Genomic DNA, 26,230 nt, shown 5'->3' on the forward strand with positions numbered 1-26,230 from the left:
CTCCGTCAGTGAAAGGCTTACCGCTGCTTGCTATCAGTTGAGCAACCCGAAAGCTGGCCCGAACGGATGCCTGGTTCAGCTGAGCTTGGCGTACAAATGTATTCTGCTGAGATAGTAGTCCACCACAAAAATAATCGTTTGTCCACTGCAGGTTAAATACCCTGCATTCTGAATCAATTTTTCTCTTACCTAACCTTTTCGCCATTATTCCGTTCTCTCTTTGACAGGGCCGGGCCTAGGATTTTTTTTCTGGAGGCCAAATAGGAAAAAAATCAGATAGCGTCTCTGGTATTGTTCAGAGGGCCGAGCCAAATGTGCTGACGGGCCGTAGTTTGGTGACCACTGGTCTATGGTAAATGAACTTTTGAGTGTTAGTGGGCGCGGAAGTGTGTCCGTCCCCGATTATGTTCCGATGGTTGGCAGCAGCTGACGAGCAGTTAGGGCCTACACTAAGACCTAGCTAGCTGTCAATGTATCACTGACTTCATGAAGTTCAGAGACACCAGTAGATTTTGAAAACTTTCCTAAGAATGAATACGTCTATAACAGGATCTCTGGAGGAAAACATGGACAATCAAATTGTACAGGTTAGTTGGGCAGATCATTCATAGAACGTCCTAACTTGCTTGCTACTAGCTACCTCGCTTAGGTGCTAACTAACGCTTGAGCTACTTTTATATTACTCTAAATAATAAGTCACCTCATAAACTTGATTTGACAGTGCAGTTACTGACAGAGCAAGTGTTCACTGATTACTGTCGATGTAGCTAGGTAGCAAATCAACTAAGCACCGCGATGTAGAGACGGGTAGTCTCATGGGTCGCTAAACATTCAGCATCTCACGGTGGTAACTAGTTAACTGTTTTTGTTGGCCTGTCACTCCGCAGAGTTCTATGCCAACGAACAGTGAAGACTAGATCGTGTAGACGTGGGAAGGAGGTGTTAATTGTCCTATTGGATGGCTAACAGTAACATAACATTCCACCAGCTGGCATTGAATGATGGACATGTGGATCTCCAGAGCTAGATGAATATCTTGTCCATGATATAGACTCTTCGGTCTCGCTCCGACAGTCACCAAACATCCAGTTGCATCCTACCCATCATCTCAATATGATTGACAGCCATGGTCGTTTGCTTTGAGGTTTGAGAGGCTGTTTTTATGTGTATTTAAATGTGTGTGTGTGTGTGTGTGTGTGTGTGTGTGTGTGTGTGTGTGTGTGTGTGTGTGTGTGTTTGTACTCTATCTCTCATCTTTAGGCTGTGTGTGGAGAGGATGGGATGGCATCTGTCTCGATTGGGATTTCCGATTTTTCTGATGAGATCCTGCTGAGCATCCTGTGTTACGTTCCTGTGTCCGACCTCCTCCTCAACGTGGCGCGCGTCTGCCGCAAACTCCATAACCTCTGCCACGACAAGACCCTCCTCAGCAACGTCTGCCTGTCTGAGGAGTACACGGTAATTCAAAGACTACACAAAAACACACACACACACACACACACACACACACACACACACTTTAAAAGCACTGAGCCATGACTGTAGCCTGGGCGAGTATTGCTCGTGTTTTTCAGTCACTCTTAATGTCCTGAGGAATAATTATCCGCCGGTGAAATGTATAGAGAGGATGAGTCTATGGTAGATGCTAAGTGGGATCCTTGGGACGACCCTACTTTAAACCCTAACCCTAACCTTATCCCCTACTCTTAACCCAAATCGTAACCTTAAGCCTAACCCTAACCTTAACAATTACCTTAACCGTTTTAAGTGTCAACCATGGTCCATCATAATCTATAATTCATTGTTTCCTGTTTCCTGTCTCTGAACACTCCTCCACAGGCCAATGACGTCAGCGTGCGGCAAGTGCTGAGGCAGCTGTCCAATCAAGTTCAGTCCCTCAGCCTGAGCGGCTGCTATTGGCTGTCTGGGACCACCATGGAGCAGCTGAATCGCTGCCGAGCAGTGGTGCATCTGGACCTATCAGGCTGTCGCCTCACCTCCCTCCGCCTTTCCCGCCTCCTCTCGGCCCTCTCCCTCCTCCGCTCCCTCGCTTTCGACGTGGCCCCCGGGTTTGACTCCGCCCAGCTGAGTACGGAATGCAAGGATTCGCTGAGCCGACTGTCAGAGCTGAGACAGACACTGTTGACGCCCAGTTACGGCGTGGTTCCCTGTTGTTCCAGCCTCCTGAGGCTGGCGCTGCAGTTTGAGATCCCAGACGTGACCAGAGAGGGCGCCAGTGTCTGCTGCCAGCTGATGATGGGCCAGAGTAGTGTCCCACACTACCAACAACTACAGGAGTTCACGGCCCGCCTTGCACCCGGAGAGGTGTGTGTGTGTGTGTGTGTGTGTGTGTGTGTGTGTGTGTGTGTGTGTGTGTGTGTGTGTGTGTGTGTGTGTGTGTGTGTGTGTGTGTGTGTGTGTGTATTGTATAATGCAGGTGTGTGTATATACAGGGCCCTCCGTGAGTATTTTCTTCTCTTGTCTTTCTACTTGTTTGGATTTTAAATCAAACAATTACTATGAGGTTAAAGTTTCGATCGTCAGCTTTTATTTGAGGGTATTTGTATATATATTGGTTTACCGTTTAGAAATTACAGCACTTTTTTATACAAAATTCCTCTATTTCATGGCACCAAAAGTATTGGGACAATTGGCTTAAGAGGTGTTTTTTTCTTCGTCAGGTGTGCTTTTTAAGATCACTTGTGCAGGCGTAAGAGAGCTGTCAATGTCTAGTCTTGATTCTAGGCTTTGCATTTGCCTTTGGAGTCTCCAACATGAGGACCAAAGTCCAAAAGTCTATCAGAAACATAGCCATAACTCTAGGCTTACCAAAATCAACAGTTTGGAACATCAAACAAAAAATGAAAGCAAGAACTGGTGAGTTCAGCAGTCACAAATGGCCTGGTAGGCCAAGGAAGACTTCTACAGTGGATGACAGAAGAATTATTGTTCACCATAATAAAGAAAAATCCCCAACTCCTGACAGATCAGGAACACTCTCCAGGAGGTCGGTGTGAATGTGTCAGAGGCTACACTCCAAAGTGAAAACCACTAGTTCAACAACAGGATGGCAAGGTTATAGTTTGCTAAAAAAAAAAAAAAAAGTACCTAAAAAGCCTTGGAAAAAGGTTTTGTGGACAAATAAGATGAATGTTATCAAGTAGTGAGTGATTGTTTGAGGAAAGTTTGGAGAAAAAAAGGAACTGCCGAAGATCCACAGCATACCACCTCATCTGTGAAACATGGTGTTATTATGACTTGGCCATGAATGGCTGCCACTAGAACTGGCTAACTTGTCTTCATTGATGATTGTAACTGAAGGCAGCAGCAGAATGTATTCTGAAGTGTACAGAAACATCTTGTCTGCTTGAGTGTAAGCAAATGCCTCCAAATTCATTGGATGGCACTTCATCATCCAGTAAGACGATGACCCCAAACCTACTGCCATAACCATTTTTTTTTTCAGGGCCAAAAATTGGAAAGTTCTTGTTTCAGTTGTTGACTGACCAAGTCTATCCTCAGATTTAAATCCAATTGAATGAGCATTTTATTTCCTGAAGATAAGATTTTAGGCAAAAATACCTAAAAAAAACAAAAACAACTGAAGATGCATCACCAGAGAATACCCAGCGTCTGGTGTGGTCAATAGGCTGCAGACTTTAGGTAGCTATTACATGGAAAGGATTTCTGCACAAATACTAAACATGCTCAAACAGTGCTCAATTTTGACAATGTTAATCTGTCCTAATCCTTTTGGTGCTCTGGAATAGGGGGACTATGTATAAAAATGGTTGTCATTTCTAAATTATGAAACCAATATGTACACAAATACCCTCAAATAAAAGCTGAGAATCTATTCTTTAACCTCATATAGTAATTGTTTGATTTAAAACTTTTAGAGGATCGAGCCAAAAGAAGAACATATGCTTCACTGTCCCAATACTTATGGAGGGCATGTATATGTGTATAATGTGTGTTTCTGTTGCAGGTAAATCAGACCCTGTTGCTCCTCTACTTGGCTGTGTTCAGCGTTCGTGTACCAGAACATCTGCGGGTATTCCTGGTCTCAGTTCCCGGTCCAAACCCTGCCCACTGGCCTGCCGCCGCCTCATTGGCCCAGAGCCTCGGACGGCACGGGGATCTGGAGGCGCTGCAGCTACCTCGCTCTTGGTTGGACGCCTCGTTGCTAGGGCGGGCCCTCCACGGCAACTCCCCCAAGCATCTGAACTTCAGCCGTTGCCCTGCTTTGAGGACTCAGATCATCCAGTCCCTGCTCGGCGAGGGAGTCAGAGACGCCACGCGATTGGTCAGCCTGAACCTCAGTGGAATAGGCCACACCACTTACCCAGAGTGCAGCGGGGGGCGCGGGGAAGAGGAGCTTGTTGCCGGGACAATGAGCAAGCTGGTGAATGGCTGCCCCAACCTTACACAACTCAATCTGACACACACACATTATCACCACGACAACCAACACACACCTGGGCTGGACAGCGATACACACCTGTGCGGCAGCCTGGCCAAACTCACACACCTGCGCTCGCTCGCTTTACCCGTCTGCGCCCTGTCCGACGGTTCACAGACACACTCAAACCCCCACTTCCCCTCCCCTTCCTCCCTATTGCTGGGCTTGCGTAAGCCTCCTCGCGTGGGGCTCCAGAACTACAGGCCGGGGTCGGAGGCCTCCCTCCCCAGGGAAGGCACCGCGGGCCTGGGCACTCTACTGGCCGGCTGCCCCTCTCTGGAGGAACTGGAGCTAACAGGACCAGGCTTCATCTCGGCTCTGCCTCGCATGGAGCCCTGCGTACGTGTGTGCGTAGAGCCGCGCGTGTGCGCGTGGGCGCGGGGCATCGGGGACACACACATCGCCACGTTGCAGACGTTGGCAGGACTGCGTCGGCTGACTCTGGCCGGACTGCCGGGGGTCCTTAAAGGCACAGGGCTGGTACGGGTGGCCGAGCGCTGCCAGAACCTACAGGCATTATCACTGGCCAACCTGGGGTCCTTAAAGACCATGAACTTCAATGCCGCCCTGCTGGAGACACTACAGCACTGCACTCAACTACGGGAACTCAGGTGTGAACAGCTTTATCATTCATTTACATTTTACATTTATGGCATTTAGCAGACGCCTTTATCCAAAGCGACTTACAACAAATCCATTTGTTTAAGTAAGTGAATCATCTATCCATCAGTCATCATAAGACAAAGTAATCAATGCTCACACCAGGGGCCATTGGCAGTCACAATGCCCAAAGGCATTTTTATTTATTTATTTATTTTCATTGGAGGAAATTGAAAGGTAAGTTTGGTTTGAGGTTTGGGAAACTGTTTTTATGTTTATTTAAATGTGTGTGTGTGTGTGTGTATGTGTGTAGGTTGGAGCAGCCCTACCTCTCTGCGAACGCTGCGTTCTTTGAGGCTCTGTCTTCCTGCTCGCGGCTACAGCGTCTCTGCATTGTCTCACGCAACGGAACCTTCGCGCCGGACGCCGTTGTGAACTTCATGGAGCGTTGCCCTGATGTCATCATGTGTCACATGTTCATGGCCGGGACTATGGTGGCGGGTCACACACTACAGAAAACACTGCTGGACCGGTCAGTGGACCTCTCGCTCTCTCTTTCTGTCTCTCTCTCTGTCTCTCCAACTATCTATCTCTCTCTCTCTCTCTCTCTCTCTCTTTCTCTCTGACTATCTATCGCTCTCTCTCTCTCTCTCTCTCTCTCTCTCTCTCTCTCTCTCCATATCCATCACTGCACACATCTCTCTTTCTAAGATGATCTGTAGGTGGCTCTCCTCCTGATTTGTTATAATGTATTGAAGAACATACTGCTTTATTGAATTATAATGACAACAATATTCCTCTCCCTCTGTTCTATCCCTTTTCTCTCTCTCTCTTTCTCTCTCTCTCTCTCTCTCTCTGTCTCTCTCTCTCTCTCTGTCTCTCTCTCTGTCTCTCTCTCTCTGTCTCTCTCTCTGTCTCTCTCTCTCTCCCTTTCTCTCTCTCTCCCTTTCTCTCTCTCTCTCTCCCTTTCTCTCTCTCTCTCTCTGTCTCTCTCCTCTCTCTCTCTGTCTCTCTCTCTCTCTCTCTCTAGTTTCTCGACGGAACGCCCTGCTCTCAGTGTGGTCGTCTATCCTCTGCTGCACGAAGACCTCCCATTGGTCATCAGAGACTTGCCCCTCCCACTCTTGGATCAGCTGACCTTGTTCCAGAGCCGCGTGGCTCAGACCCCCCCCTTGTCCACATGGTGACAGCTCTCTGAGGCCCTTGCGTATAGCTAGTCGGGGCTAGGGGGTGATTCTGGACAGGGCCAAAGGCGTCTTTGTACTCTGAGGGGCCGTGGGTAGGGGGTGGAACTCGTTCTGTTCTGTCCAATCGCAATGAAAACAAACAGGAAGGAGACCGACACCGACAATCATTCACTGGCAACAGGTGCAGGTGCTCTTGGCCAATGACAATACAGAAAAGCTGAGGTTACCCGGAAGATCATGTCCTTTGTGCCAAATATGTTCAGTGATCTGGAGTGATATGTTACTTGTAAAAACATGTTCTATCGTGAAACAATAAAGTCTGTCTGAGTTATTTTACTGCTACCCCTCACCGCTGTCATCAGCCTCTTTCTCACACAAACACACACACACACACACAACAACACTTTTCTTACTTCGAACACGTTTATTTCTACGTTTATCTATTTCTTTTTATTGCACAACGTACGTGTTCAGTCATGTCTGTATCTGTGTTTACTGTACAAAACTGTCGATCAGGTAATCAACGTCATTTACAGTATAAAGCAGCGTCATAGACTCTCTGGCTAGTTCGGAGACGCGGGCTTTTGAAGTTTCAGGACTGTGTCCTGGGGTGGTCCAGTGGTCTACACACACATGCCAGGACACACATATGCCCATGTCAGCATGGGTTAGAATCCGGCCCATGCCCTGCTGACAGTCCCTCTCCTTACTTTCCTGAATCTCTCCAATAAAATAAAAGTGAGATTGCCCCACAAAAAAAAAAAAATGTACAGAATGAATGCTAATGTGCAGACTGACCTTTGCAAATTAAGTCGTTTTTAACAGTGTTGAAAAGTTACATTTTCAGTTTGTTTTCAGTTTTCACATTTTCAGTTTTCACATTTGTACAAAGTTTGAATAGAAATTATTTACATAGATTTCAACAAAATACATGTGCTACGTGACCGATAATGCCAGCGATCGTCTCTTTGGGCTCTGGGTTTCAAGTGTCTGTTGTGTTGGTGTCGCCCTCTTCTCTCTCCCCAGACAAATAACTTCACTGATTGGCTCAGGTACCTGAAGAGGTAGAAGATGACAGAGATAAGATGTGTTACTGTACAACTCTCTCGCATTTTGTACACACACACACACACACACACACACAAACACAAATCACACAAACCTGTGATTTTGGATCTCCAGGGGCTGTCTGGAATTTCACTTCCGTTGATTTCGATACTGATAATGTACTCTCCAGGTTTGACGCCGCGGTAAGTCACTGTGAAGGTACCGTCTCCGTTATCCTTGGTGGTGATGTTTGTCTTGTCTGGTGCGTTGATAGTTACTAACAGATTAACTGAGAAAGTTAGGGAGGGGAGGAGGTCAGCCAGAAGGAGTTGAGGAGGGAGATGGAGAAGTTACTAAGTGTGTTATATTCACGCTAGGATTATCAACATTGACAAGTGCACAATAATACAAGCAAGAATAAACAGCAAAACCCCCCTGAATAACCAAAGGTATCCCTCAATGCTCCTCCCTTGGCTCTATCCTGTTGTCAATCTTTATCAGTAACCTTGCCAGTACTGTATCAATCTCTATTCTGACAATACCATCTGACTCCCTCTGCCCCCAGACCCTCTATTACCATGGCTACTCCATGGAAACTTCAACTCTTCTCAAGAAGCCCTCTGCAACCTCAAGCTGCTCCTTCATGCTAAAACCCAACAGGAGAACGCAACACGAGTGGAAGATGGAGGCGAGGTTTGAGGTCGGTGGAGTACCTGGTCCTGCTTTGCTGGCATCCACTGTGAATTTAGCCGTGTTGTAGGTGGCTCCGTGTTTCAGACCCGACCCATGGGCTGTCACTAAGGTGCAGGCGGAACACGCTGGAAAGGAGAGGAACTTGTTGACACGTATCCTTGTTTAGAACTGCCTCTGTATGCTGATGAACTTGATTTGCGAATGCGCAAGTGTACGGTCCTTTCCAAAATGCCTATAACCCATACATACAAGATCGTTTCTGTGTATGGACACACACACCTGCCATATTCGCTGTGTAGGGGCTGTCTGGTATTTCTTTGCCGTTGATTTTAACAGTGATATTATACGCTCCAGGTTTGATGGTGCGGTACTTCACTGTGTGGGTATCATCTCCGTTGTCTTTGGTGGTGATTTCAGCTTTACCTGGGCCGGAGATGTTCACTGACACAGACACTGAGGAACCGAGGGGGAAGACGAAGAGGAGAGGATGGTAGAGAGAGGTGATTGGAGAGAGAGAGGGAGATAAAGCGGGGAAGGAAGAGAATGCGTGGGAGACAGAGGTAAGGAGGGCAGAATAGCACAGACAGAGGGTAGTTTGTTAGTGGGTATATTCACATTGATATCGTTGGCTACTACATTTCGGTGTGGTTCAGTTGTGGTCCATGTAGTTAGCTACCTGGTCCTACTTTCTTGGCGTCAAGGGTGAAGGTGGTGTCCTGGTAGACTGTACCGTGACTCAGACCCGGCCCATAGGCTGTCACTAAGGTGTGGGGAGGGCCTAGTGAGGAAGAGACGTTTGGAACATCACAAAACCCTCAGATAGTAATACTGGTTAGAAGAACAGACATCATCTATCATGTACTAGATTGAGGTGTGTTACTGCCTGACTGGAACTGACACCAACAGACACACACACACACACACACACACACACTCACTCACTCACGCACCTGTTATGTTGGCGGTGAAGGGACTGCCAGGGATGTGTGTGTTGTTGACCATGATGTTAACCCTGTACTCGCCAGGTTCGGTCGGAAGGTAACCATATGTATGTGTTCCATCCTTGTGGTCCTGATCTTCAACTATTGTTTCAGAAGGACCTTCCAAAAACACACAGAAACAATCTAGACCAGGGGGGAGAGTGGGTGAGAGGAGAGGAGAGGGGAGGGGAGGGGGAGGGGGGGAGAGAAACTCAATATACATTTTGAAGAATAAAAAAAGAATAGTATGATTTAGTCATAGGAGTTTGGTTTGGTTTGGTTTCATACCATCCCTTGCATTCCTGGCGTCAACCGTGAACGTGGCGGCCATATTCACTTCGCCCTGACTCAGACCCTTTCCATTGGCCGTCACTAACATGTGGGCAGGGCCTCCTGTAATGAGATATGGATATACAGTACCGGTCAAAAGTTTGGACACTTTGCCAAGAGTGTGCAAAGCTGTCATCAAAGCAAAAGGTGGCTGCTTTGAAGAATCTAAAATATAAAACATATTCTGGTTTGTTTAACACTTTTTTGTTTACTACATAATTCCATATGTGTTCCTTCATAGTTTTGATGTCTTCAATATTAATCTACAATGTAGAAAATAATAAAAAATAAAGAAAAACCATTGAATGAAAAGGTGTGTCCAAACTTTCGACTGGTACTGTATCAGATAGAGCTGACAAGATTCCTTGTTTTTACATGAGATTCATGTCATTTCTACAAAATATTTGTTTGTGTTTTGTGTCACAAGCACACACACACACACACACACACACACACACACACACACACACACACACACACACACCCACCAGTGATTTTGGCAGTGAAGGGGCTGCCAGGAATCTGTTGGTCGTTGATGAGGAGAGAAATGTAGTATATTCCAGGTAGTGGAGGCACATAGGAGATGGTATGGGTTCCATCACTGTTGAGCACAATGCACGGGTCGGTTTCTGAAGGCCCGCTTGTTCGAATCTTTGCACAGAGATTGCCTGGAGGAGGAGGGGAGTGAAGGAGAGGGAAGGGAGAGCAGAGAAAGGGAGAGATAGTTTGATTTATTGTACAAATCATCTCAGAAATATACGGCAACAGATTAGACCACTGAGTATAGGACTAGAAGTGGAATAGTTCAATATGAAGTCCTTTAGTTTGATATGGAGCAGTATGGCTCGGTGTGAATCACTTGTGTTCAGTACCTGGTCCTGTGTTCCTGGTATCAAGGATGATTGTAGCGGTCTCGTTAACATTTCCCTGACTCAGACCTTGCCCACTGGCTGTCACTAAGGTATGGGCGGTACCTAGAGAGGAGGAAACCAATTAAAACAAGTCCTCTGATTCGCTATCCCCTGGAAGACACGCTCTGCATGACTCTGTGTGTGTGTGTGTGTGTGTGTGTGTGTGTGTGTGTGTGTGTGTGTGTGTGTGCGTATTTGTGTCTGGGATTGTGTGTGTGTATGTGTACGTACCTGAAGGCTGGTTGGAAGTGTGTGTCTGGGGGGGGTTCAGGTTCCTCGCCTTCATAATGGACGTGTGTCTCCTGAGGACTGGACGGTATTCCTCTGAAATACGAAGAGACTTTTGTCAGATAGACAACCGAGAGAGATATCTAGAGAGAGAGAGGAGACATAACAAGACAGAGAGAGAGAGAGAGAGGAGACATAACAAGAGAGAGAGAGGGAGGTGGAAGAGATAGCAGACATAGGAAAAGAAGAAATAACTAAATCATACTCAGGTCATGGACCAAGTGGGGTTCCTTCTCCAGGAGGAACTTGTAGAAGGCTGCTTTGACCCTGGCTCCCCCTGAGTTCAGGGTCGCCATGTACAGCAGCCTCATTTTGTCCTGGGACGTCGTCTCTTCATAAATATTGGAGTACGCCTCGTTGTGCAGCATGCCTTTTTGCAGCATGACGTCCGCTAGCGGCATCACCATGGAAAACCTCTGGATGAGGTCAGCCCTGTGCCTGTCCACAAACTCAGCACCGAGAGTGATGTCGTCGTCTTCTTCTCTCTCTGCCACCTCGGTGACATCACTCGCATTGAGTCGGTTGAGAGAGTGGGCGGGGCTGAGAAAGCGATAAACACTGAGATATTAAATCTACTTTACTGACTGGAGGTGGGTATTGGTTTACTGCTTGTCTAAATGCTAACATACAGATTGTCACGATTTACAATCATATCCATTTATAAGTAGTTTACTTATATGAGTCACGTATGTTTACCAGATTAGCTGACCCTGCTGTACGTGCCAGGAAAACAGTGACACACCAAATTATATTGCACCCTACACACACACACACACACACACACTGACCTGGGCTGGTGTGACCCATCTCTCTCCCAGAAATTGATGAGGTTTTCTATAGAGGCAGATGAGTCTGCTCTCTCCTCCTGGACTAGGCTTTAGCACACACACACACACATTTACATTTACATGAATGGCATTTAGCAGACACCTTTATCCAAAGCGACGTACAACAAATACATTTGTTTAAATAAGTGAATCATCTATCCAACAGTCATCATAAGACAAAATAATCAATGCTCACACAAGGGGCCATTGGCAGACAAACACACACACACACACACACACACTGACCTGGGCTGGTGTGACCCATCTCTGTCCCAGAAGTTGATGAGGTTTTCAATAGAGTTAGATGAGTCTGCTCTCTTCTTCTGGACTAGGCTTTAGTACACACACACACACACACACACACACACACACACACACACACACACATGCTGCCATCAGTGATCTACACAACCGTTATGAAAACATGGGGAACCAAACCAAGTACTTTCATTGAAATGTGAATGATCTCTTACCTGGGGCTGACAGACATCTTTACAGTACTTCCAACAACAGTATGTCCACAGGTTGTGTGTCCTCACAGAGTGTGTCTGATATTGAAAGAGACAGGTGAGTACCTGAGATGAACTGAAAGACTGACGTCTTATGTGTGTGTCTTAGTGTGTCTTATGTCAGTCGTAAGACACACCTGTATTGCTCTCCCACGCCAGGGTCAAGGGCTGCATTTATAGACCTTCAGCTTGCCTCTTACCGTAACAGTTTCCTGTAAATACTTTCTGTTTTCCATGTCCTATCACTGTCATCTAGAGTGTGTGTGTGTGTGTGTGTGTGTGTGTGTGTGTGTGTGTGTGTGTGTGTGTGTGTGTGTGTGTCCACTCCCTCTCAGTGACTGACAGCCTTTCTCGGAATGTCCGTCTTTCTTGCCCTCTCTGATCCCTTCCTGCTTCTGTTCGGAATCTCCCTCTCATACCTATGAGTCAGTTATCTTTTTCTTTTTCTCTCCTCTCCCTTCCTTTCACTTTTAACAACTCTCTCCTTCGGTTCAATGAAGCCTTATCTTACCTGAGAACAGATGGGAGATCATCCAGCTGGAAGCTGAGGATGATTTCTCTGTCTGCTCCTCTATCCACCTCTCCCATTTCTGCCTTTCCAACCATCCTCTCTCTTTCCCACTCCATCATATCCCCCTCTCTCATCAATCGCCCTCACCCAGTTGTCTTTCTCCCCCTTCCCCCCGATCTCACAGAGGTATGCAGAAGAGCCTCATATGTGATTGAAAGAAAACTCAAATTGGAAAATGAAATCGCTTTCATTTCTATGATTGCACTACATTACAAAAAGAAATACAGGAACACAATGAAAGAAACCCTTATGGTGGGATTTGCATAATAAGTATAATCGTGTCCTCATATCAAAAAGAGTATATCTATTTCGGTTTAAACCCTAACCCTAATATTCATAGGGAACACGAAAACATGCAATTCTCGTATATGTCCAGTGGATGGCAGTGGTTTGTTGCTGATTTGTGTCATCACCGACAAAGAAGAAATCTACATTCTGACCTCTAAACTGAAAGCCTTACTAATCGATCCCTGTGTCCCTCAGTTTGTGTAAAAACAACCTAAATGAATGAATGCGTTATATTATTAGAATCATGGTACACACTTAATGAACACATATATGTTCCTACAACCTTCGTTTGAAACATTAATGGAGAACTAGTTAGATTTGATCACACACGTCAATCACGGGAGATGGAACTCGACCATCTACTCCAGTGGTCTGGTAAATGTATACAACGTGCGTTTGCTTCCCAGTCTGACCTGCAAGTGAGTGAAGAAACGATCTGAGCTTCAAAACGGGAAACTAAGATCTAAATGACTATTCATCAACATTGTTTTATAGCCCTATATCCACTGGCATCTAAGTGTTTGTTTGACCGTTAATACCACATGCTAACACACAGTCGATAGGTGGCAAGCTAACGCGTTGCTTAGGCGTAAGAGGATGTTGCAGTGTCTCTCCAGGACGTGGGTGAGAAACGGGAGAAGAGTCGTAGATTCCGGTGTCAAATCCGCTTCTATTCAGTCAGCACGGGGTCTGTCCGCCGCCAGTAGCCAGAAGGGTCCGGGTCCGGGTCTGTTGTCAGTGGATTCATCCACGGAAGCCCGATGGAGAGGATTCGCGGTGTCCGTGTCGGCAGCGGGATCTCGCAGACCGAGGGAGGCTTTGGTCGACCCAGCAGCAGCAGCACCGGAGCCCCCGGTGTCTCCCTCCCGGGCTGGGAGCCACCTTGCCGGGGAGAACTTCGGCTCTATAGCCGCTGAATTCTCCTCAAGAAGGTCGTTCCGTAAGACCTCCATAGAGCTGCGAGATCAGAGGTACAAAGATGAGGAGGAGGAGGTACGGTTCAGGTCCAAAACTGGAAGGACAAACACGCCGTATTGGTACTTCCTACAGTGCAAGAGACTGATCAAGCAGAACAAGGTAAAGATGCCTCGTTCTCTCTCTCTATCTACTTCTTTCTCTCCCCCCCTCTCTCACTCCCGTTTCCCCACCTCTCTTCTCTAGTGTGAATGACCTGACGGTGTAACCGTATCTAACCAGTCTTTCTGTCCCCCCCCCCACCTCCTGTCTCTAGCTGAGGGAGGCCTTGTCTATGTTTGACAGGGAGATGCTGAAGGGAGAGAGACTTCAGCCGGAGGAGTTTAACTATACTGTCCTGATAGGGGGTTGTGGAAGAACTGGCCACATCAAACAAGCCTTCAAACTCTACAACGATGTACGTACACACACACACACACACACACACACACACACAGCTTTGAATAAAGTCTCTCTCTTCCCCACACAGATGAAGAAGAGAGGTCTGGTTCCCACGGACGCCACCTACACCGCGCTGTTCAATGCCTGTGCCGAGTCACCATGGAAACAGGCAGGGCTACAACAGGCACTGCTATTGGAGCAGGAGCTCAAGCGGAAGAACCACCCTCTTAGTGACATCACATACCACGCCCTGCTGAAGACCCACGCTCTCACCAACCACCTCCGTGCCTGCTTACAAACAATCAGGGTATAGAGAGAGAGAGAGAGAGAGAGAGAGAGAGAGAGAGAGAGAGAGAGAGAGAGAGAGAGAGAGAGAGAGAGAGAGAGAGAGAGAGAGAGAGAGAGAGAGAGAGAGAGAGAGAGAGAGAGAGAGAGAGAGAGAGAGAGAGAGAGAGAGAGAGAGAGAGAGAGAGAGAGTGTGTGTGTGTGTGTTGTGTCACCTGCTGTGGAGTGTGGACAGCTTATCTGAATGGAGGGGTCATTTTGGTCTCCATGATTGTGAGTCCAAGCATCTGTTTTTTGGTGTGTGTGTGTGTGTGTGTGTTTGTAGGAGATGCTAGAGAATGGTCATGCTGTTACCCAGGAGACGTTCCACTACCTGCTGATGGGGTGTGTGAAAGACAAAGAGATTGGCTTTAGACTGGCACTGCAGGTAAGCACACACTCACACATGCAAACACGTACACATACACATGCACCCTCGCACACACATTTGATATTGTGTGTGTGTTGTAGGTGTGGCGTCAGATGTTGAAAATGGGGATTAATCCAGACTGCCAGAACTACAACCTGCTCCTCCGTGCGGCGCGGGATTGTGGGATAGGCGACAGTGTGTTGGCCTCCACCCTGCTGCTGGCCCCTGGACCTAGGGGGAGGGGGAGGGGGTCAAGGGTCAGACCGAAGTCAGGAGGAGGAACATCTCCGCTGGACCTGGACAGCCTCGAAAGCCAGCTGTTTATCCAGCCCGGTCACTACGGAAACAAGCCCGGTTACCTTGGCAATCTGGGCAGCGCAGTCGTCCCGGTAACATCAGGACAGGAGTCCACCCAACTCATAACAGTGAGGGAGGAGCAACAGACCCCCATTGGCTCTCTATCCTGCCAGTCAACAGAGAGTGCTCGCCCCCCCAACTTGCTAGACCTATGGGTGGGCGAGATGGGCGTGGTTTCTCTGGGCACTGTAAGCGGAGCGTCTGATAGGCTGGCTCTGATTGGCGGAGCTGAGGGCATCCTGGATAAGATGGCCGCCGATGGCCTCCAACCTGACCTCAGAACTGTCACGCTATTGGCCGACACCATGGAGCCAGGGACTCAGTCGTTGCAGAGCCTGCTGAAGGTTGCCAAGCAACACAAGTTGAAGTTGGATGTTGCGTTTTTCAACACCGTGATCCGCAGGTCTGCCCGGGCAGGAGACATGGAGGGAGCTAAGGTACGCGCACTCGCGCACACACACACACACACACACACTCACACCCACACCCACACTCACTCACTCACTCACTCACTCACTCACTCACTCACTCACTCACTCACTCACTCACTCACTCACTCACTCACTCCATGTTCTTCCAACTTAAACAATAGCCTGGGTCATGTTCAGCAGTCACAAAATCATTAAAGAAAAATCATAAATATAACATGAAAACGTGTGTCGTGTGTGTGTGTGTTTTCTCTGCAGGCGGTTGTGCGTGTGATGTTCCAGAGAAATGTGAGTGTGGACATGCAGACTTACGGCAGTCTGGCTCTGGGATGTGCAAAACAGAGGGACGGACTACAGCTGCTCAAAGACATGGAGGTAACTAACACACACACACGCACACACGCACACGCACACACACACACACACACACACACACACACACACACACACACACACACACACACACATGGACTACAGCTGCTCAAAGACATGGAGGTAACTAACACACACACACACACACACACACACACACACGGACTACAGCTGCTCAAAGACATGGAGGGAACTAATACACACACACACACACACACACACACACACACACACACACAGACAGAGAGGCATGACAAACAATCAATAATCTCTCCATGATAATCAATTGAGAGAGAATACATCAGGCATCTCCTTTTCCTTATATGGCCGTGTGTTTCCTGCAGGCAGCGGGGATGATGCCCAATGTGCAGGTTTTCTCTGCTCTGATTGGCCGAGCAGCGCAGAGGCTGGACTACATCTACTTGAAGGAGCTCCTGAGGAACATGAAACACTTGGGGGTCCCGCCCAACGAGGTCATCATTAAACAACTGGAGTTCGCCTCTCGGTATCCCCCCAACTATGACCAGGTGTGTGTGTGTGTGTGTCTGTCTGTCTGTCTGTCTGTCTGTCTGTCTGTGTATTACATTCCTCCATGTCTTTGAGCAGTTGGAGTGTGTGTGTGCGTGTGTGCGTGCGTGCGTGTGCGTGCGTGCGCGTGCGCATGCATGCATGCATGTAATATGTCTATGTTTCTCCTATGTTGCCCTAACCCTCCTCTCTCTCTCTCTCTCTCTCTCTCTCTCTCTTTCTCTCTTTCTCAGTACAAGACGAGGAATAACTACCTGGGCCAGATCGACGGTTTCCGTGGTTACTACCAGCTGTGGCTGAGGACCATGCCCGCCCAGGAGACCCCTCTGCCCTGGGAGATGAAACCCGAGGAAGAGCAGGAGAAAGGACCTGAGAGAGACCAGTCGGACCAGCGGCCAATAGCCCAGAGGAACATGCAGGCAGCAGCCAGGCGATACCAGTCTGGCAGGAACAAGCAGAGCTCCTAGAGTATTGGGGTGCACCCTCATAGATGCCAGTCTGAAAGGAGGGACACGCAGCGCTACTAGAGTCATGGGATGGATCCACATAACCCTAAAATACACAGCCTGAAGCCAGCCCGAATGGACACTATAACCCAAATCACAGACATCTGGGTATCCACAACCTCACCCTCTGGTGTCACATGTGTAAATAAATATGTGCATACGATTGAAATAAAAAGCTGAAACAAACTTGCTGTGTGTGTGTCTGCTTATGCATAAGGTATCGATGTTTCTAGAATATGCCACACACTACATTTCAAGCTCCAGAGGACAGGACAGGACAGGACAGGACAGCAGACACAAGCAACAGTTCTTGCACGTATTCATCATCATGTAAATAAATCCCTTCATGAGAATGCAGCTCCCTGTGGACTTTGGATTACAATGCATCATGAGGGACAATACTACTGCTTGGAAGAGGGTAAGGGGATTTAGGGGATTTATTTCAGTCAAGTGTCAGGTGTGTGTAGGACAGCCTGGAGTGACAGGGAGGAGGAGACAGCGGAGGAAAATCTTCGGTCGTGGTGTCACATCCGGCTTGGAGTTTGGAAGAACACGCCGCGAAAAAGTCCGATTGCGAAAAGAGAGACAGTGAGTTCGGTGAGCCAGACATGTAGCTACGATCACTTATGTACCCGCATTTAACGTACTTGTAGACGTTTCTCACTTTTCCATTACCGATCCTGTCACGCTTGTCCATAACTGCTAGTGAGCTAAGTTTCCACAACAGCTGTTGCTAGCCGACTTCTGCTAGCTCTGCTTTGCTCAACATTGACCCAGGTAGGCGAGAACTACTTTTTAAAGCTGGTTTTTATCGAACGAGTTACCTGGCTAGCCTGCTCATCGTAAAACCACACATTTTCGGACTCTTACCGTCATAAATGTCGTGTTTACCACGACTTCTAGTGTTGAGTTAAGTGAGAGAAGAGCGAGTGAAGGGCTCAACCTCTCTTGTGTTGTCCTAGCTTGCTAGCGCGTCTCGCTATTCGGCGTACCCGCCACTTCCGTAGCTGTGAGGATGGATCAGAACATCGTGATCATTCTCAGCGATGGCAGTGACGACGAAGACTGCTCGGTGGCCAACAACGATTCGGTATTTATCGTGGAAGAAGAGAAGAATCAAGGTATATATATATTCTGTAGGAGGGTCAAGCACAGCTGGTCTCACTCCTCTCGCAGTCTCACATTCAACAGTTGTTTGTCTGGGTGGGAGCGACTCCAATAGGACTCAGCTGGACCAAAGATACTGTAGCAAAACAGGGAGAGCAGAGCAGCCGGTGTTGGGTGCTAACCCTAACCCATACATTGGCAATGTTAACTGTCTCTTGTGTCTCTAAGCTAACACAGTGGCGTCAGATCTGAGTTTGTTGGACGAAGATGACCTGGTGGTCACCTACTGTCAGCGAGCCGAGGTGCTGCCCCACGCACGCTATGACTGCAGCACACACCCCTTCATGTGAGTATCTCACGCACACACACCTTCATGTGAGTATCTCTCTCACACACACACACACACACACACACCTTCAAGTGAGTCACATACATACATACCTTTCATGTCAGTGACACTAACAGACACTCCACTCACTCATTCACTATACACACACACATTCTCAAATTGTTCTGTGTATTTCTGTCTCCACTGCAGTGCTACAGACAGCGAGACCAAAGGCCCAGTGGACAGTAACCACATGTTCTGTTCCCAATGCTTCTGCTACATCTGTGATAAAGTAGCATTGGAGGTGAGTGTGTGTGTGTGTGTGTGTGTGTGTGTATATATATATGTGTGTGTGTGTGATGAAGTAGCCTGTTCAGTTCAGTTTTCAAGCGTTAGGACTTTGTCACACATTAGAATAGATTGTACCTGCGCAGAAATGTGTTTAGCCTCACTTGCTCCAAGATGATAAAAGGTACATACAAACACAATGACACATTCACAACATCATGTTAAAAACACAAGGCACCCAAACACATCAGCACAATCTACAAAACACATTCACAGTCGGTCCATATGCAGCCATTACATACATATACAGGTCAGTATTACACATTACCATTCACCTAGCACTACCCACAAGTAAATGTTATATATATGTGTGTGTATATATATATATGTGTGTGTGTGGATGCCCTGAAGTGTCTTCTGGAGGGCATCGTCGGGTACCCCTCATGGAGGACGTATGTGGGGTGGGGTGGGGGAGGGGGTCTGAGGCTAACTTGTTTACCGGCATGTTGGTGCTGCTAATGTATGATGGCTGGTAGTGGGCAGACCTCTGGAGGAGGCCTATCTTTGAAACAGACATGTCTGGATAATCTGGTTTTCAACTGGAGCGTGAATCGGTTGTGACTTCTGTTCTGTTGACGACAAACAGCTTACAGTCCTGTGTGTGTGTGTGTGTGTGTGTGTGTGTGTGTGTGTGTGTGTGTGCTCGCGCCAGTGTTCTGTGTGGAGAGAGCCGGGGCTGTGCCACTGTAACGCCCACAAAAGGAGTGTATACTGGAGCAGTCGCAGAGACAAGGTGGTGCTGGGTTATCTGCAGGTCTTCAACTTTGACCTCCTGGATATAGATGCTGACCTCCGTCTGGCAGGTACAGACACACACACACACGTGCATTCTCACACACACTGTAATTCTTTTTCGCTGTCTAATCTATTGTATATGCACACAAACTCTCTCTCTCACACACACACACACACTGGCTGTGTTTGCGATCAATAACATTGCAGTTGGGCTGTGCAACGTAGCAGATTGCTAAACCATATTGATTTGATTTCGGAGATGTGAAACACTCTTCCACACGTCGTGAATGTAGTGCACTGCACAGCACAATTGCAAAGTAAACTCTCTCACGTGTGTGTGTGTGTGTGTGTGTGTGTGTGTATAGAGTCTCTGCTGCTGAAGTTGGGGGACGAGCTAGCAGTGGAGTATGACTGCTTTATGAAGGGCGTACCCGTGTTAGCCTTCTGCTCCTGTCACTGCCACTCAGCCAATAGGAGGGCTTCGGACTGCAAGACCTGCCAGTTAAACCACCAGCATGTTCTGGTCCACGAGTGAGTGACACGTTCACCTCCCCTCATGGAGCGTCCCAATATTTTTCAATGGTTGCCTCTCCTCATCTCCTTTCCTTCATCCTAATGTTTTGTGTGTGTGTGTGTTGCAGTTACAGGCGGGTGTACGAGCGCTTATCGGACTTCCTGACCAGAGCGGAGAGTGAGAAGCCCAGGACCGCAGCAGTGATGAGACTGGGAGCTGCCCAACACTTCATCACTCACAAGCAACCTCCAGGGTACACACACACACACACACACACACATCCAATTGCTATGAGCAGGTGCTAGACAGGAAACCTACAATATGCTCCCAAGTGTTTTTATTTTATTTTTATTTGTGATCCTATGGTCTCCACTTGATCTGACCTTTAACCTTTGACTTCTCTCTCCTTCCCTTTTCAGGGTTTTAACGAAGGAGCCTTTGGAGGCCAGTGTAGCCGAGGCCCTGCCCATGCTGCTTCTAAGGTATACACACACACACACACACACACTCTTACCCAGAAACAATTGTGTTTTATCCAAACCGCCCCAATATGTCATTGACTCCATAAAAGAAGTTGCAATAAATTGATTGACAACTTTACCCAATAGAATCTGCACAATAACAAAAACGTGGAACCCAATGTGTAATTCAATGTGTAATTTCACCTGCCACTTGTTAGATATGTGTGTAATTTCACCTGCCACTTGTTAGATATGTGTGTAATTTCTTCCGGAGCAGCGCAATAGTTTCCAGGTTTGCAATGAGATGAAATAAAGAGATCTGAACGTTGACGTCTTTTGGAGAGGAATTTGGCCTTGGAGGCCGCAGGTCCTTGTCCCTCTACTCCCTTTCTCCAGTACCTGGTGTTATTTACTCTCTGCCTTGTGTATTTGATAGGTTGCTCCTAGACCAGTGAGGTGAGGGCCACATAGAATACTTGAGAATAGAATATAGAAATCATGGGACAATTCTAACACACGTCAGATTAGAACTATGCTGCTGTACTTGTGTTTCATACCATTCTTCATTCCATTCCATGCATTACAACAAGCCTGTCCTCCGATTTCTACCTCCACCAGCCTCCCTTGTACAGTCCCTGGGTCGTTTTTAAAGTGTGTGTGTGTGTGTGTGTGTGTATATCCATGTGTCCCAGGGTGACAGACGCGGTTCAGAGACAGATAGTGATGTGCGACTTCAGTCTAGAGTTTATCCAGAAACTTCAGAGTTTCTACCGGACCCTCCCCCTGCCTCTCAGCTGCCGCTCCATGAGAAACAGGTGAGTGGCGTTCCAGATCGTCTCCAATAAGACAAGCAGAGCGTTGCTGTACGTGGGACAGTTTCAGAGGACCTGCAGGTTAAGACGACAACAGAAGAATATTACAACCGTTTCCTGTCGTCGTCAAAATATTGTGTGTGTGTTCCAGCCTGTGTGTGCTGCCGTGGGGGGATCCGTTGCTAGTGTCGGTGTTGCGGGGCCAGAACGTGACGGGGGTCCGGCAGGGGAAAGGCAGGAAGGAATTTCTGACTGAATCTCCTGCGGTAGTCTTACTGAGGGCCGAGAGACTACAACAAGAGAACAAGTATATACACACACACACACACACACACACACACACACACACACACACACACTTATACCTCTCTGACTTTCTCTCTCTCTCTCCTGCTGTCTCCATCTTTCTTGTTCCTCTTGCTGTGAGAACTTTGTTCTGTTCTGTCATTCCCCTAAACCTGCTATCTCTGTCTGTAAATAGTCTGTTGATGTCTGCTTGTCTGTAAATAGTCTGTTGATGTCTGTCTGTCTGTCTGTCTGTAAATAGTCTGTTGATGTCTGTCTGTAAATAGTCTGTTGATGTCTGTAAATAGTCTGTTGATGTCTGCCTGTCTGTAAATAGTCTGTTGATGTCTGTAAAAAAGGTCTTCTGTCTGTCTGCAGGTACAGAGAACTGACCCGATACCTCAGAGTGGTACAGACTAACACAACCTTACTGTGAGTCTCAGATGTTCATTCATTGGATTTATTTACAGAGGCTACAGTATGTATATAATATTACAGTATGTATATAATACTGTAATACCCCCCACTCCTTTGATATTCTCAGATGTGACCTCATAAACTAGCCTCTGTCATATTAGCCTCCATATGTTGGTTAAATTGACGTGTGTGTTTCTGTGTGTGTAGTCTACAGGCAGTGCAGGACCTCATCCCCCTCTACCTGTTTAAGGCGGGAGACTTTAGCTCCGCCCTCTCCAGCTTCTCCAACTCCCCGTACAGCCACTGTCGCCTCCAGCCCCACCTCTTCGCCGTCTACCTCCGCATCCTCACCACGGGAACTGCTCCCTTAGAAACAGTCGACATGGCAACCAAGCCCCTCCCCCTCACTGCTCGCTGGGAGCTGGTCAAAGGTCCGACAAACAGCTGCTTTGATGACTGGCATTCTAATGTGCTAATGTGTGAGGGTTGTTAACTCTCTCTTTCTTCCTCTCCCTCTTGCTCTCTCCTCTCTGCTACCTCCTCTCTCTCTCCCCCTCTCTCTCCTTCCGTCTCTCTCTCTCTCTCTCTCTCTCAGGTGCAGTAGTTCCGAAGCGCGTGGACGTGGTGAAGTTTGGCCTGAAGGCCCTGAGGGACAGCGTCGCCCTCTACCTGGACGTGAGTCACCTGGAACACACAGGCCATAGAATCTACAACACCGAGACAGAACCCTGGAACCAAGAACACAGAGACAAGAACCCTACAACATCTAGAACAGAAACCAAGAACCCTACAACACCTAGAACACAGACAAGAACCCTACAACAACTAGAACAGAGACAAGAACCCAGAACACCTAGAACACATAAACAATAACCTAGAACAAGTTCTCCCTTTCCAGTTGAGGTCCTAAGGCAGCTGACCGTGTGACCCTGACACACCTGCATATCAAATAAAACTCTATTAAACAATTTAATAACATATGGCGGTTCTACAGTTTTCCCTGCCCACATCGCTGCCGATGCCCTGCATGTAACACCATTTGCTGCACACTGTTCTCCTGACAGTATGATATAGTGTACAGTGTGTGTCCTTAGCTGGGTGTTTGTGCTTGTGTGTGTTTCAGTCTTTCAGTTGGGCAAGTTTTCTCCATGTCGTCAACTCTTCCTCCGACGCCCCTTTGCAGGAGCCTGACCCTGACTTTCTGAAGGTAAATGTGAGCGTGCACACTCACTCACACACACACACACACCCATCCTCTATGTGGAGGTCATTTTTCCCCTTTTTCCATCTTTCTGTCTGTGTAGGAGGCGATGGAGGTTACCAAGACGATACTGCTCAATCAGCTCATCCAGATCCCACGAGCCTTCCAGAATGTATGTATACACACACACACACACACACAGCTGTTAGTGTCATGTTGATGTGTTGTCATTTTGATAATGTTTTATTGATGTATGTATGTGTGTGTGTGTGTAGCTGTATCCAGACCAGGCATTGTTGCTGTTGGTGACTCAGGCTCTGGCCCAGCGTATCCTCCACTGTCCGCTGACGTCAGCGCTCCCCATTTTCAACGCCTACAAGGTACTTACACCACTTCCTCCGTCTCTGTGACATCACATCCTATTTCTGGAGGTTCCCTACAGAACATTAGCTGAAGTTAACCCTAGCTCTCTCTCTCTCTCCCTCCCCCATCTCTCTAGATCAATCCCTGGGCGTTGAAGTGGCTGTGTAGTTGTCTCTCCTCCTCTCCAGACGTCTTACACTCTTTCCTCCGAGGAGTGGAGGATGAGCTTCAGAAGGAAGACGGTGTAGACATTTACAAAGGTGCGCGTGTGTGCGTGCGTGTGCGTGTGCGCAGGGAGAGGTGTGTACATATTGTGTCTTGTTTTGCTTACTCTCTGGTGTCGTCCACCTCCTTCTAGACAGAGTGGGTCCGGTCTCTCCTCCCTCCCTCTCCTCGTCAGAGAAGATCCGCTCAGACCAGTGAGTGTTCCTCTACCGTTCTCTTAAAGCTGTAAAGCTCTAAATGCCAGGGTTGGGTGGGGGAAGTTGAATTTCAATACAGGAAGTCAATAGAAATTCCAATTCAATGTATTTGCATTTGTTTTGGACGATTTCGAAATAAATTGTGTTGAAATTGAGTTGCCCTCAACCAACCCTGCGAAATGCTTCATAGTTTGCATGCGTCTTTTTCGTCTCTAACATCAGAACGGTGTGTGTTCACTTACTGAACTCAAACATGTTTAAAGCCGAGACAACCCATTTTTATTGTGTCTCCAAGATTCAACATGTCAAATCTAAACACTCACTGAAGCTAGCAAACGTTTGTTGTTGTTTCTGTGACGGAAATTTGGCAAGCTAGAAAGATAATTTCAATGATATTGTTTTCTACACTTGTGATCAGAGCCGTGTCGCTGTGTTTTATCATGTTCTGAAACTGGGCAGTTTCTTGGTTTGGATATTTCTCTGAAAGTGATGGGTTGCTTTTTTGTTATTGGTTTTGTTCCATGTCCTGGTGTGGTGTGGCGGTGCTCAGTTCCTACTGCAGTAAGTTATTATGTCTGTCTGTCTATCTATCCATCTGTCTGTCTTATGAATCTGCCCTCAACCCCTTACCACTGCTGTATATCTGAAGAGATTCTATAGGCAGAAGCTGTAATTGTGCTCCTTGCCCTACTTATCTTCGCCAAATTGGGTCTACCATTCTGATTGAGTGGGTGTGGGTTAGGGGGGGGGCCCCCCAACTGAGAATTGGCTGTGTGTCTCTGCTCTCTGTCTGTGTTTTTGAATGAAAGTTGTGGTCCTGTCTGGCTCAGTTGGTAAGGCATGGCACTAGCAAGAACTAAGGTTGTGGGTTTGATTCCCACAGAGACCATATATATATATACAAAATAATTATGCACTCACTGTACTGTAAGTTGCTAAATGGCATATCTGTCTTTGCCCCCCCCCCCCAGACAGTCCCGTGGCCCCTTCACACAGCCCCACCCTACTGGAACCAGCAGTAAGTCAGTAACCATAAACATCATGTGTACATATATATTTCAGTTGTATTGGTAAAGACCTTATATATCAAAAATATAACTTCTCAAAAAACGATATCACGGCTATAAAGCTTCTGTCCGGTTTGTCTGAGTTATGATGTTTATTTTTCATGTACATGCCGTTTGTAAGAAGTGCTATGATGTGTCTCTCCAGGTCAGACCTCCTGCCTCAGTTCTGAATTTTAGAGCTGCTCACTGATCCAGGGTAAGATGGGGGTGGGGGGGTCCGTCCGTCCGTCCGTCATAATGAGTTGATGGACATTGTTTTCTCTAACTGGTCTGAGTCTCTCAGGCTGTGTATGAGTGCTCATATCATCTGTTAAATTTGTCTACTGCTTATTTACTTTCCCTTACCTGCTCCATTGAATTGTGGGACCAAAATCCTCCATAGTGTACAGTGAATTGATACTACAGGTAAAGGCAGATCTAGTACGACATCCTGGCATTTTAGACATACGTGAAATTTTGGTAAATTTCACGTTCTGAAAACGCCTTCTAAATAGGTTGCAGTATGAGCATTCAGACATGGCTGTTGTCTCACTTGGATGGTCGATCCGTTTCTCTTTACACGCTGTTTGTCTCCTAGGGTGTTGCCGTAGCAGCGCCGGTTCCTTGTCTGCCCACTGGCATCTCGACCAACCTTCCAACCTGGACCAAGACGCTCTGAACGAGGGAAAGATTGGTGTTGAACACTCGGAGGAGGGCGGTTCCTCCCCCCCCCAACACTTTTTTTTGGAGAATCACCAATTGGAGTCTAGCACTGTGTCCCAATCGTCTTTCCTCGAATGCTACGTCCTCGCTTCCCTTTCCGAAAACGTCAGAGGAGAATATCAAAGAGGGAGGAACCTTGGATGTTGTCCTCCAATGACAAGGAAGCGAGGAGAAAGACTGCAAGGGATGAAGAGATTATTGGAACGCAGGGCCTGAGTAGGTTTAATCCAGGAAACCGGCCTTTGGACTTCACTGTGCGTTTGTTTGTGCCTTTTAAACACGATGACGAGACTAAAATAGATGTTTTGTTAATTTTATTGTATGTTAGTTTGTGTACTTTCAAATCGACTCTACGAACCCCCCAAAAAAGAGGGTTATTTTGTTTATGGAGACCTGTGTGATCTGTATGCATGTGTAAATAGTTGGTGTGTGTTTGTGAAAGCATTCAGATTCCTTGGTGTTTGAGCTGTATGTTATTTCATTCAAGAACTTAATAAAACATAATTTTGTTCATGTCTGTGTTCTTTATAACAT

The 26,230-nt window shown here is 47.2% G+C and overlaps 4 protein-coding genes across 8 annotated transcripts; 3 read left to right on the forward strand and 1 right to left on the reverse strand.

Moving 5' to 3' along the window:
* The first annotated feature begins 462 nt into the window (after nucleotides 1-462).
* Nucleotides 463-6,589, forward strand: fbxl18 (F-box and leucine-rich repeat protein 18). The gene is made up of 6 exons (XM_083694030.1): nucleotides 463-587; nucleotides 1,261-1,458; nucleotides 1,840-2,325; nucleotides 3,989-5,073; nucleotides 5,376-5,594; nucleotides 6,093-6,589. Exons 1-6 carry the CDS (start codon nucleotides 531-533, stop codon nucleotides 6,247-6,249), a joined length of 2,202 nt encoding a protein of 733 aa, XP_083550156.1. The 5' UTR covers nucleotides 463-530; the 3' UTR covers nucleotides 6,250-6,589.
* A 2,068-nt stretch (nucleotides 6,590-8,657) lies between these two features.
* Nucleotides 8,658-10,881, reverse strand: LOC310822030 (filamin-B-like; the record flags this gene model as incomplete). The annotated part of the gene is made up of 7 exons (XM_083694319.1): nucleotides 8,658-8,767; nucleotides 8,940-9,113; nucleotides 9,258-9,362; nucleotides 9,788-9,967; nucleotides 10,172-10,273; nucleotides 10,442-10,534; nucleotides 10,704-10,881. 7 exons carry the CDS (start codon nucleotides 10,879-10,881, stop codon nucleotides 8,658-8,660), a joined length of 942 nt encoding a protein of 313 aa, XP_083550445.1.
* A 2,207-nt stretch (nucleotides 10,882-13,088) lies between these two features.
* ptcd1 (pentatricopeptide repeat domain 1) lies at nucleotides 13,089-17,086 on the forward strand. 2 transcript variants are annotated; one of them, XM_083694029.1, is made up of 8 exons: nucleotides 13,089-13,770; nucleotides 13,925-14,065; nucleotides 14,138-14,356; nucleotides 14,660-14,761; nucleotides 14,845-15,537; nucleotides 15,787-15,903; nucleotides 16,245-16,427; nucleotides 16,662-17,086. In XM_083694029.1, the coding sequence occupies exons 1-8, from the start codon at nucleotides 13,291-13,293 to the stop codon at nucleotides 16,893-16,895; spliced, it is 2,169 nt and encodes a 722-aa protein (XP_083550155.1). In that variant the 5' UTR covers nucleotides 13,089-13,290; the 3' UTR covers nucleotides 16,896-17,086. The 2 variants fall into 2 exon arrangements, with proteins under 2 accessions (XP_083550155.1, XP_083550154.1); XM_083694028.1 differs by having other exon boundaries at nucleotides 13,925-14,356.
* Nucleotides 17,087-17,483: 397 nt separating this feature from the next.
* Nucleotides 17,484-26,207, forward strand: LOC310821806 (uncharacterized protein). Of its 4 annotated transcripts, XM_083694035.1 has the most exons (21): nucleotides 17,484-17,711; nucleotides 17,897-18,055; nucleotides 18,270-18,387; nucleotides 18,580-18,673; nucleotides 19,370-19,520; nucleotides 19,818-19,983; nucleotides 20,094-20,219; nucleotides 20,386-20,448; nucleotides 21,120-21,242; nucleotides 21,391-21,546; nucleotides 21,903-21,956; nucleotides 22,149-22,372; nucleotides 22,537-22,616; nucleotides 23,065-23,148; nucleotides 23,246-23,314; nucleotides 23,418-23,522; nucleotides 23,642-23,765; nucleotides 23,868-23,924; nucleotides 24,899-24,945; nucleotides 25,140-25,190; nucleotides 25,572-26,207. In XM_083694035.1, exons 2-20 carry the CDS (start codon nucleotides 17,950-17,952, stop codon nucleotides 25,182-25,184), a joined length of 1,992 nt encoding a protein of 663 aa, XP_083550161.1. In that variant the 5' UTR covers nucleotides 17,484-17,711; nucleotides 17,897-17,949; the 3' UTR covers nucleotides 25,185-25,190; nucleotides 25,572-26,207. The 4 variants fall into 4 exon arrangements, with proteins under 4 accessions (XP_083550161.1, XP_083550162.1, XP_083550160.1 ...); XM_083694036.1 differs by having other exon boundaries at nucleotides 17,484-18,055; nucleotides 23,864-23,924; XM_083694034.1 differs by having other exon boundaries at nucleotides 17,484-18,055.
* The last annotated feature ends 23 nt before the right edge of the window (nucleotides 26,208-26,230 follow it).

Source organism: Argentina silus (genome assembly GCF_951799395.1).
Source record: "Argentina silus genome assembly, chromosome: 22".
In the NCBI taxonomy this organism is placed as follows: Eukaryota; Metazoa; Chordata; class Actinopteri; order Argentiniformes; family Argentinidae; genus Argentina; species Argentina silus.

Coding starts and splice junctions, on each gene's coding strand:
- LOC310821806 (XM_083694034.1), top strand. CDS start 17,950: ATGGATCAGAACATCGTGATCATTCTCAGCGATGGCAGTGACGACGAA. Junction 21,957..22,148: donor CAGACTAACACAACCTTACT/GTGAGTCTCAGA, acceptor CTGTGTGTGTAG/TCTACAGGCAGTGCAGGACC. Junction 23,925..24,898: donor GAGAAGATCCGCTCAGACCA/GTGAGTGTTCCT, acceptor CCCCCCCCCCAG/ACAGTCCCGTGGCCCCTTCA.
- fbxl18 (XM_083694030.1), top strand. CDS start 531: ATGAATACGTCTATAACAGGATCTCTGGAGGAAAACATGGACAATCAA. Junction 1,459..1,839: donor GCCTGTCTGAGGAGTACACG/GTAATTCAAAGA, acceptor ACTCCTCCACAG/GCCAATGACGTCAGCGTGCG. Junction 5,074..5,375: donor ACTCAACTACGGGAACTCAG/GTGTGAACAGCT, acceptor GTATGTGTGTAG/GTTGGAGCAGCCCTACCTCT.
- ptcd1 (XM_083694028.1), top strand. CDS start 13,291: ATGTTGCAGTGTCTCTCCAGGACGTGGGTGAGAAACGGGAGAAGAGTC. Junction 14,762..14,844: donor GCTTTAGACTGGCACTGCAG/GTAAGCACACAC, acceptor TGTGTGTTGTAG/GTGTGGCGTCAGATGTTGAA. Junction 15,904..16,244: donor AGCTGCTCAAAGACATGGAG/GTAACTAACACA, acceptor TGTTTCCTGCAG/GCAGCGGGGATGATGCCCAA.